The 11,298-nt window shown below is 37.4% G+C and overlaps 2 protein-coding genes across 2 annotated transcripts in view; one reads left to right on the top strand and one right to left on the bottom strand.

Annotated features, from left to right (window-relative positions):
- The window catches only part of LOC118754556 (mucin-5AC-like), a 111,058-nt gene extending 109,713 nt beyond the window's left edge, over positions 1 to 1,345 (top strand). The window contains exon 4 of the mRNA XM_036489441.1: positions 1,342 to 1,345. Coding sequence (XP_036345334.1) covers positions 1,342 to 1,345 — 4 coding nt within the window. The remainder of the gene's footprint in view (positions 1 to 1,341) is intronic.
- A 2,836-nt stretch (positions 1,346 to 4,181) lies between these two features.
- Positions 4,182 to 11,298, bottom strand: part of LOC118734022 (mucin-5AC) — a 189,883-nt gene continuing 182,766 nt past the window's right edge. Inside the window, exons 8-9 of the mRNA XM_036463707.1 lie at positions 9,877 to 11,209; positions 4,182 to 5,532 (exon numbers count right to left, since the gene is read on the bottom strand). Of these exons, the coding sequence (XP_036319600.1) occupies positions 4,262 to 5,532; positions 9,877 to 11,209 (2,604 nt within the window). The 3' untranslated portion in view covers positions 4,182 to 4,261. The remainder of the gene's footprint in view (positions 5,533 to 9,876; positions 11,210 to 11,298) is intronic.

The following is an 11,298-nucleotide window of genomic DNA, read 5'->3' as shown; positions in this document are numbered from 1 at the left end:
ACTGTAACATCTGCCTTAATTTACATTTTTGTCTGCTGGTTTTTTTTATTGTTCTTGTATGGACTTCAAATCATTATGAGAGAGGGAGTAGGGATGTACCAACAAGAATATTCAACAAAAGGATGAAAGTCGTTAGAACTTGGAAATATAGCGGTGGCTGAAACAAAAAGTGTTAAACCATGGTACAGTTTTGCTCGTCATTGTATGTGTGTGTTGTCACCGCCCTGCAAAAAATGGGACTAATCCGGGATGACTCCGGGAGCAATCGAAAAGGAACATGCGACTATTACCATTTCTGATCTCTTTATATGGAATGAACTGTTCGCTTTTGTTCGAGCATGTCCTATGAAGAGACTAATTGTTCACCTTTATACCCGAAAGGGTATAAAAAGCGACTAGTCACTTTTAAAAAATAAAAATAAAAATTTGCGCCAGCTGAGATTCGAACCGGGTTGCTCAGTTTTGTTAGGCGAATGCTCTCTCTGTGTGCCAACGCCGCACATGAAATTTCATTGACTAAGTGCGTACATATCATTAAATCGTTAATAGTACCCGTTAGAGATGAGTTGGGGACTAATTGATCTCCAATTATACCCATAAGGGAGGAGTCGAGACTAATTGACCTCCATTAGTACCCGTATGAGACTTGTTGCGACTAATTAATGCCCAATTGTACCCGATTGAGAGTAATCTCGGAATACTCTCTTTAGAGATTAGTCGCACAATTTTTTGCAGGGCGCGCTCTCAGAGCGGCGCTCTGCATGCTTGGGGTGCGTATGTACACTTACATATACATACTCAGATGTGAACAGTCAAATACGTGCGTAATAAATTTTGTATAAAAATATTATTTTTAAATACGAACATTTTGAAACGATAATCAAATATAAAGTATTCATTTTTACTATGCATTATTTCCCTCAGTGTATTTGTATATTTTTTGTTGTTGTTAATACACATAAACACATAAATGCTTGCATAAACGCATTCTTCTTCAATAGTTTCCGCTTTGGCCCACTCTCTTGGGTGGGTTATTATTTTTATTGTTGTTCAATTTAAAAACGATTCTATGGTAATTTGTGGTTTTAATTGTACGAAATGAGTAACAAAATTTAATAAATTTTTTTGTTCGCATCCTTGCACTAAAGTTTGTGTGTTTGCATGATTTATTTTTTTGTTGTTGTGCGCTTTTGGCATTGCGAAAATTTGTTTGCTGACATTTCTACTTAATGAAGTCATTTCTTTGTTCTGTGGTTTGCGTTTATATTTTCATCGTTTCTTTAATATTGGGCTTGAAAATTAAAATCTATTAATTCTATCTGCTTTAATATTTTATTCCAGTTAAAAATGTCAAACGAACATTTGTATTCTATTTGTTTGCCAATACCGGGTTTGCGATGTCATCTAAGAATCTCTTACATAGTGAGGTCATACGAGCACATTTTTTCCTCTTGCCGAAGGAGGTTCTGGCACCAAACTTTACGTGTCTAGGTATAAATTTAGAGGATCCTCATGAAATGTTCATATTTTACTCTAGAAATATATATTTTGTGCATATACGGCACAGTAAAATTTGTAATCCGGGAAAAAAAATTTTCCTATGCAAGTTATCAGTGAGTGACACCAAAAGGCCTTTGCATTTTTCAGTCCCATTTTTTTTCTTCAAAGCTGCAGTCAACAAATATCCGATACGGCGTTTGAAAGTCCCAGTTCTCAAGTTTTTTTTTTTAATAATTCCACTCATGGACTTTTGCGTGACACTCGTATCTCGGAGTGGATTTCGAGAAAATTCAGCGTGATGACTTGCGGCGTTCGAACTGTACGTGGACCGGCCCGACCGACGGAGTAACGTGCAACTAATCCCAAGCGGGCGGAGCGTTTTGAAAATACCAAATTTTTTTCATTTCACATTTACATAAATAGCGCTATAACAGCGAGACGATTCTCGTTACCTGGATAATCTATGGTGAAAGCTGAAGCGATTTTGAATTAAACTCTTCTATTGGATTGGGTGCGTTCAATGTTGTAACAGTATTTATTTCCCTACTAACCATAACGGCCTCTATTATTCTATCACATTCTTGCCAATCCAAAGAAAATACTTTTGATGCATTTCTAGAGGAGAAGTGTGCCATACCACTAATATTAAGCCCTCTGGTTAAGATTTGAGGTGGCCACTCCAGTGTGTTAATATATGAGTCCTCTATATATTTGAATCAATTCATGGTTATAAGAAGGTGAGCTGTCCTATTTCAAAATTAAATCTATTCCAAATGACCGAATACTACATTATCATAAACAGAAATGTATCCACACACGCCTTTGTTTCCGGATTTTAGTTTGGGTTTTCAATGAAAATGTTTCACCTTTTTTACGACAAATGAACATTTGTCCGCCGATTCGTTCTTCGTACGAATCTTTCCTTTATAAAACTTCATTTGTCCCGGAATAGTTAAAAAAAACTTAGTCTCTAGATGTTTATCTTATGGCATTGGCAAACGGGTTTTTTTTCATTGAACCTTTAAACATTTTAACTTTCTCTGCTTAAGTAAAACACTAAAACTGTAAAACTTCATAAAGTCAATCATTGGTGTTTACTTAATATTTAATTCATGTAAACTTGCATATTTCTACGTATTATGTAAGTGTCGGTGTGTAAATCTATGATCATTCTCAACTTTGTATTTGGCCTTATTTTTCGCAGATGTACTTGTTTCTCAAAACGTACAAGTATTTATCTATTCGGTAAACATTCTGCTACCTAAAAATTTACGCACATCAATTGTCTGCTTTTTCTTTTGCTTTATTCTGAATTTATTTGGTATAAAACACGAGCACAATTTAAAGTCTCCTCACAAATAGCCAAGTGCATTTATCAAACTTAAACGTGTCTGCTTACGTTATTTCCCTCCACCTACCTTAGCCCTCAAAATTGACATGCTATACTAATTTTTCCTTCAGCTCTCACACATTTCTTCTTTGTTTATTTGTTTTTCAACTCTTTAAGCAAAAATATTTATACTCGTACTTACATAAGTACTCGTAGAAATAGTCCATAAACTATACTGCTACTATTTTCTTTTCCTCACTACTTCGCTGCGTTTTCAACTCCTCCTCAGCTCCCATAAAATTCTTAACTACACATGTACATATGTATGTACTTAGCTACTTTTTCCTGTTCATAAACATATTTATGATGCTAATACTATGTCTCCATTGAGAGATTTATCCATTAAGATTTAATAAATCCAGTTGCTAAATCACAATCGTCTCCATTACCACAACGAGATATGTTTGACGTTCACATTTTTAAATATTTGACGTTTGCTTATGTATGATTTTATAAATACAGTTGCGGACATTGATATACAGACAGATAAAAGGAAGGTACCAAGCGGAATTTCATTATATGAATTCTGAATATTATTGGCTTCTTAATCGTGGTAAATATGTATGTATAATATATAGTTTGGAAAGTGTAAAGAATGGTACCATATTCCGAATCATTTTCCCGAATTTAAGAAAAATTATCAAAACGGTAAAAAAACATTTGCGGAAAGAAAAATTTTTGTAGAACTCTTTTATTCATAGGAGGGAACTGAAAATCCAATCGTGGGCCTTTGGCATATCATGAATACGAATTGAGTTCTAGAGGATGTTCGGTGCAATGTTATCGAAGCAGAACCATTACCGAAATTTATAAATTTTTTGTCGCAGCGCGTAAATTACTTATAGAATGCGGAGAAGACTCTGCATGATATTACTATAAAACATTTCTTCTAAATTTTTAGTTTTTAAATAATATTTTCTAAATTTATTGCAACCAAAGTTATGTAAATATGTATTACTAATTTTCCTCCCAAACTAACAAAAATATAAAAATCCCTAAAAATACGAAAATTCATGTTTTTATTTTATGTTTTATGTTTATGTTTCAATGCCCTCAACTGTATATTGAATCCACAAATGTCATTTGACTTATGGCATGTGAATTTGAGGTTGCCACATCCAACAAATTGTACTTATTGATCAATATTATTGAAGATTTGGGGAAGATTTAACTTAAATCTACTGCCTTTCGAGATTTAATTTTATATGGTAAATCTCAAAAGATTTAACGTCAAATCTCGTCAGAGGGCTAAATCTTCATTAAATCTCACAATGGAGACATAGTATAAGTAATTCACCCTTAGGCGTCCACACGCATATCTCTCTGTCGAACTCACCTTCTTTCCATCACGTCTTGCTCACCTTGTTCGGCTTAACCTAATATTTTCTTAAAATAGCTGACAGTTTCCGGCTGGGTCAGCACCCGATGGCGATTTGGTTTGTAGAGCGGCGTATCTGTTGCTTCCTTCAAGAAATTGCGTGTCGGCGTTGGTGGTTCGGCGGTTGTGGCATGATGCTTCGTATGCTTGCCGCTGCTGCTGCTGCTGCTGTTCTTCTCGATGCGCGGCTGACAAGTGCGATGTGTACGCGTCAGCTTCTTATTGCCTTCGGTATCTTCAATTGCTGCAGAGCTTTCCTCAGAACTCGACAAGTCCATATCTGTGTTACTATTACATACTCTTGTTGTTGTTATTGTATGTGTGGATGTTGTGGCGGTTACAGCGGAAGCGGAAGCAGCAATGGAAGCAGTAGTTGTTGTGACTGTAGCCAAGGTTGGTGCTGATGGCGCGCCAGTTGTCGGGGTTGCATTTTGTGGCGCCAATTCTACTACTGCGGCTGCTGGTGACTTTGCAGTTGCTTCTTCAACCTCCAGCTTGCGATTTGAGTCGGCGACTTTTATTGCTTGCAACTTATCTGTCTTCGCCGTTACTGTTGTTGTGATGATGGTGGCTGACACTTCCGCTGCTGTATTAGATGCCTTCCCTGACGTTTCTTTTGTTAGCTCTTCAACTGCCTTTGTCTGCGGTTCTCGCTTAACTGGCTTCTCAATTTCATGTGTCAAGCTGACGTCAGCGGATTTCATTGTGGTTGTCGATGCTGTTGATGTTGCTGTCGTCCTTCTTGTAGTTGCTGTTGTTGCTGTCGTCGTGGTGGTTGGTGTTGCCGTTGAAATATGCTTGTTAGCAGCGGAAGCGCTCGTTGCCGATTGCGTTGTTGTTGTAGGTGCATCTGTTGTTGTTGTTGTTTCTGCTACAATATCTTCGACATTTTCAATTTTCTCACTTGCTACTTGCGAATGAGCTTTGGTACCAGATTGTTTACCGCTCTGTTGCTGCTTTTGATTTGCTGTTGCAGCGGTGCTGTCAATTAACTTGGCATTTGAGTGTTGCTGCTTGTGTTCTTGTGCCAGTGCTGCCGATTTATCGGTTGTTTCCTTTGTCAACTCGTCACCATGAGCTGATGTTCCCTCTGAGGCTGCTGTTGTTGTTTCTGATTTTAATGTCGCCATTGTGGTCGTCACTGTTATTGTGGTCTTCGCTTCAATGCCAGCTACATCAGCTTTTGCTATGTGATGGGTTGCTGGCTCAGCGGGAACATGGCTGATCACGGTGCTGTGATGAGACGTGTCTTCACTGGGCTTTCCTTAAAAAATTACAAGCAGAAAATAATATAAAATTAAGTTACCATAAATTTATGGTGATGGAAAAGAATTACACTGACCGACAGTAGTTTAACAAGCACCTTGACCCAAATTTTTGAAATAATATAAAACGTTTTTTCACACTGACTAATTTAGTAGAATTTACATATATATATATATATATATACATTAGGGCGGGTCGAAAATCTAATTTTTCTCAAATCTCTTGGTAATAGTGAAAATATATTGTATCATGAAGTCAACAACAAGCCTGCGAAATATTAGTCTTTCATTTTAATTGTAAGAGCCCGCGCATCGACCGCCAAGTGACCCACAGCACACTAGTCGAATAAGACCAATTCTTGTTAAAAATTCTGGGTTTAGCCAAAAATTTTGGTGCATATTATTAGATAATGAATCCTTTAACGCAAAAGATAAAGGCAAGTATCATTTCGCGCAGCCCTTTATCTTATCGTTAATCTCAAACTCATCTATTTTCAGGAAAATTTTAATTGTTCTCTTGATAATTGCACTGGCCTATAGTCAAAAGATGTAAAGAACAACATTAATACTGCTGGCGTGCATTTAGATCGCTAGTTCCAAATATTCTAATCCTTTTTTAATATTAGCTATAGTTTGCGAATTTTTGCAAATTTAGGAACAATATCGGTAGCTCTAATAGAATAGCCATTATTTTCCATCATCGCGGAAAAATTTTGTTTATGCAAATTAGTATGGAAACACTGAACAGGCACAACTTCTAGACATACTAATTGGTTTACTTATATTTATGCATACAATATAAAAATTGCAAATATAAGAAAATGATAAAAAATTTTGTTCAAGATTTTTTTTATTTTAAAATAATTTGTTTATAATCTGAACTATTTTAGTCATATTATTATCAAAAATCAGTAACATTAAGTCTCGCCTTCAATTTGTTAATTATTACGCACCGATCGAGTAACATTTATCAAAGTTATATCGAAAAACTTAAGTGGATTTCCAGTTTTTTTTCTAAAAAATTTCTCTTCAATTTTATAAATAACCTTTAAATAAAAGAACCGGATTACAGAAAACTCTGCCAGCGAGTGACTTTTTTCGTTCAAGCTGAATGCAAAGCAATATCGTCCAATTGGAGAGTCCTCAAAAGGATTTCCCAGGATATGTTAAAGACTACTGCATTTACCTACAGACACTTTTTTCACATAATGGAATTAACTAAAATATTTATGTATATCTAAACACTTATTGCACGTCCCCTACTTTCATATATATGTGCTTCTGCGGCGACTAATGAAACCCTTCCGCACCAGTTTTCAAGACTGCAAAAATGGACTCAAAATGGGCGTTTCTCACCCTAATTGTAATGTATGTAAATACCTATATGTTTGAAACTACTATTAACTTGTCGAACGATTCCTAATCTTTGCCAATACATTCATTCACCACGATCTTGAAAACTGACCAAATCGGCGTGACCAAGTCCATGGTCATTTTAATATTATATAAACATCCGAAAACATTAAAAGGCTTGAAATAAATCTCGTCTCACTTCTTTGTATTTTTCACTTGGTTGCTGAAGTAATTAATAATTGAAAATTCATAAGGGAAAATTATAGTTTTTGTAAGTTTTATCTTAATATCTTAAAAACGTGTAGACTTATTGAAAAATGATAAGTGAACGTGAGGTACTAAATTTAATAGCACTTAATTTGATATATCGTCCTGTTTATAACAATAACGCATTCCATAGATATTACAAGCCAAAGTTTCATTTACAAAATTCATACAATTTGATTCAATTGCGCGGGCTAAAGATAAGTTTTAAATTAATCTTTCGTGGCCAATAACAATTGGCTGAGACCTGAGACATCATAATATTACTATTACAATGCGGTCAAATGACTTTTATTTTACCCCATACAAAATCGACCCAGCCTAAATATACATATTCCCTGCAATTCAAAGTTCCGGAAATCTTAACGAAATCTTTAGGAGTATCTCATTTCTGTGACGATTTTTTTACGAAACCTCACAGAAAATTATATGACGACGAAAACGAATATGAAGGCGAAGAAAACACGAAGGCAAGTACGAATACGGAGATGAATTCGATAACGAATATGAAGAAAATTCGACGATGAAAACGATAAGCGATGCGAATACGAACACGAATAAAAAACTAGAGTAGTACGAAGACGTATAAAAATACGAACAGGAAAACGAAGACGAATACATTAACGAAAGTGAAGTCGGAGATGAATATAAATGCGAAGACGAATGTGAAGACGACGACTGAGACTAAGGATCAGGTTAATAATAAGCCTAATACAAAAATATGAAGCGAACTAGAAGTGCAATGGGGTATAGTACTTCTTCCAGACATGCAGTTACAGTTGCAAGCCCGAATTCAGTCTGGCGCCTTCGTTCGCGCACTATGAGCAACGTGAGCAACCCTTGTTCGAGATGCGGAAACCTCCCAACGAAATCCCTGGGGTCACTGCAAAAAGAGAAGGAGCTTCGATAGGGCCACTCCGACTTATTCAGTTTAAGGAATCACTGAATTGTACAGCGGCTGCAGGCGGGCGTCTGTCTTTGAGCTCGCGGCTCGTTATATAAAAATGTAACGGGTTGAAAAATCATTCACTCCAGCAATGGTTGTGCACTGGTCCTGGGACCCGCCGCGTAAAAATGTTATCAAATGAAAAAGACAGAAATGCCTCCGATGGGATCCCCTTCTTTTGATAACGACCACAACAAACGGTCAAAGGGCAACGATTTGAGAGTATGCACCTGAAATGTCCGGACCTTTAATGGCGAAGCTGCCTCTGCCCGGCTTTCGGTGTACAGGGAAAGGAAAGCAAGGCGTATAACCTTGCAAAGTCTGCTACAGCTGTCAAGCAAAGGAGCCAAATCTCGGAAAAGATCCCCGATAAAAGGATCGACATTCGCTAGCTTTGCTTCCCTTCATTCGATGCATTTTTCAACAAAAAACTGCATTCAAATGTTTTCAATGAAATCATAATATAAAAATATATCACTTTAGACACCGCGGTCGTCAAGGTTTAAGATCTTATTGTTTGCAAAAATTCAAAACTCATGTTTTTAAATCATATGTTTGTTAAGCCATTTGCCAAAATATTTGAAAAAATTTCCCAAAGTACGTCGAACAATTACGGCCTAAAAATTTCTTATGATGTTCGTATCAGCTGCACTTGATAGTAGTTGGTTGAATAAGGAAAAATGAATTAGCAACAAGAGTTTACGGGATGTACATAGCTCAGTGGTTAACGCTTCTGACTTTGAACATCGAATTCGCAGGTTCGATCACTGCTGAAGTCTAGAAAAAAGAAGTCTGACGAGGAGATGTGGTGATCTCCGAAATAGTGCTATAACTTCTACCGCTTTGACTTTGTTGCTTTTTCAATTTTTCCTAATAAACAATCGTGGTACAAAGCTCAATAAAAATATTAAAAATAAAATGTTAAGAAGCCACAATAACATTGACAAATACATAGTTTAGTAAGAGCCTGCCTGAAACTATACAAAAAAGCAAATAAGCAAATGGATGTATAGAATTGACAACAACAACCACGCTGTCGAGTTTAAATAGCGGCAAATCAGCTGCACTTGATAGTAGTTGGTTGAATAAGGAAAAATGAATTAGCAACAAGAGTTTACGGGATGTACATAGCTCAGTGGTTAACGCTTTTGACTTTGAACATCGAACTCGCAGGTTCGATCACTGCTGAAGTCTAGAAAAAAGAAGTCTGATGAGGAGATGTGGTGATCTCCGAAATAGTGCTATAACTTCTACCGCTTAGACTTTGTTGCTTTTTCAATTTTTCCTAATAAACAATCGTGGTACAAAGCTCAATAAAAATATTAAAAATAAAATGCTAAGAAGCCACAATAACATTGACAAATACGTTCGCCATTTTATATAGTCCAGAAACATGGAATATGACGAATAAAGATAACAAGAATTTCAAAAGAACTATTCTTTGCAATATCTATACAAAAGTATTTAAAATAACAAGCTGTATGAGCAATATAATGACATATACGTAGGCATAGATAGGCAATGAAAACTTTGTAATTTTATTTACATGGTGCTCCTTAGACCCAGTAGGGTAACACGACATAATATCACACGAATATAGACCAAATTGGTTATATGTAATCCATTAGTAGTAGAAATAATGCATTCAAATTGATAGGAACGGATTATTTTTACTGAAGCGTAGAAACTCGTGCCCCGATGCCCTAAATTCAGTATGAGTTACTTCACTGATTGTACTGAGAATTCAGTAAAGTTTCTCGAAAAATTTGTGCTAACTTACCTCGAAAATCTCCATGACCAGGGTGAGCAGGCGCCGCTCCCTCATGCATTCCGGTGCCATAATGTTCCCCACTTGGATGGTCACTATGCTTCAGCGGTGGTACATAATGTGACTTCACCATCAACATTGGTGGAATAAAGTGTGAATTGTCTGCTGATTCTTTCATGTGTGAATGTTGCGATTCGTCGGAAATAATGATCCCGTGTGCTTGCTGTTGCTGTGGGTGAATAGGATGACCTATGGTTGCAGGTGATTCAGTGTGCGATGTGTGGGGAGCGAGCGTGCTACTGGTGAAGGCGTGCGCATCTAAGTCGGTTGGATGCGTAGGAGTGGCTGTTGAGGTATGGACTATAAGGTTCGGGCCGGTTTCCGAAGATCTAATAGTGCTAGGCGATGCATCACTCTTTGAAATGAGAACAGCCTGCTCTGTTGTTATTGTAGCTTGGTTTTCATTCGGTTTGTGAGTAGTCGTGGATGTGCTCACAGTGCTACTGGGGGCAGTGGTTGTCGTTGCAGCTGCTGTGGTGGTAGTTGTTGTAGTTGTAGTTGTAGTAGTGGTTGTTGCTGGCACAGTAGTAGTGCTACCTGCTGTACTGGAAGCTGCTATAGTTGTGTCAAATACTAATCTCTTTTCCATCTCTTCCTTGAAATGATGAGCTTGCTTTTCTTCACTAACCATCTCCTCCGAAGACTTCTCTGTAATGGGTGCCATTGTTTTTAAGTCCTGTGGCAGTACTTTTTTCTTATGCGGTAATGATTCAGTTATCTCATTAGAAACTTCGTCTTCTTCGATGCCAATGTGTTCTATCATTTCCGGTTCACCGCTTTGCTGTGGCTGATCGCCCATCATCATGTCTTCCAAAGCCAGCAACTGCTGTTGCTTCTTTGGCTTCGGCGTTGGTGGCGGAAGCTGAATGCTCTCATCGTATTTTTGTCCACGGTACTTTTTCTGATAATCGCCACTATTGGTTACGATCACCTTCTTAGACGCCTTCTTCACTGGTTTAGGGATCTCGCCTGGTATGTGGTAGCTACTCATGGGCATTGTGCCTTCGTCGGCTTGCATAAGCTCATCCACATTGAATTGTTCGATGAGTCGCTGCACGGTATTCTTTTCCGTTGGCACCTGCTCAGAGACGTCGCTGCTGCTGCCCGAACCGTAGGTGGTTTCACCAAGTGGCAGCAACTCAATGTCGTTGTTCTCATTATTGTCTGTGCGAATGCTGTTGATAATTTGAAGAGATTTGAAGTGGGAGTTTGTTATATCATTGATACGTTGTGCTTCAAGTCGCTCACGTGGGCAGATCAGTTCACGCAGTGCACGATCACGATCCTATGGAGAAAAAATCAAAAAAATGGACAAATAAAGAAATATACTAACGGGTGATTTTTTTGAGGTTAGGATTTTCATGCATTAGTATT

The sequence above is a fragment of the Rhagoletis pomonella genome, unplaced genomic scaffold, assembly GCF_013731165.1.
Source record: "Rhagoletis pomonella isolate Grant_MI unplaced genomic scaffold, Rhpom_1.0 Rhpom_scaffold_00002, whole genome shotgun sequence".
NCBI classification, from domain to species: domain Eukaryota; kingdom Metazoa; phylum Arthropoda; class Insecta; order Diptera; family Tephritidae; genus Rhagoletis; species Rhagoletis pomonella.
The sequence above is the reverse complement of the archived record's forward strand: the minus strand, read 5'-3'. Positions and strand labels throughout refer to the sequence as shown.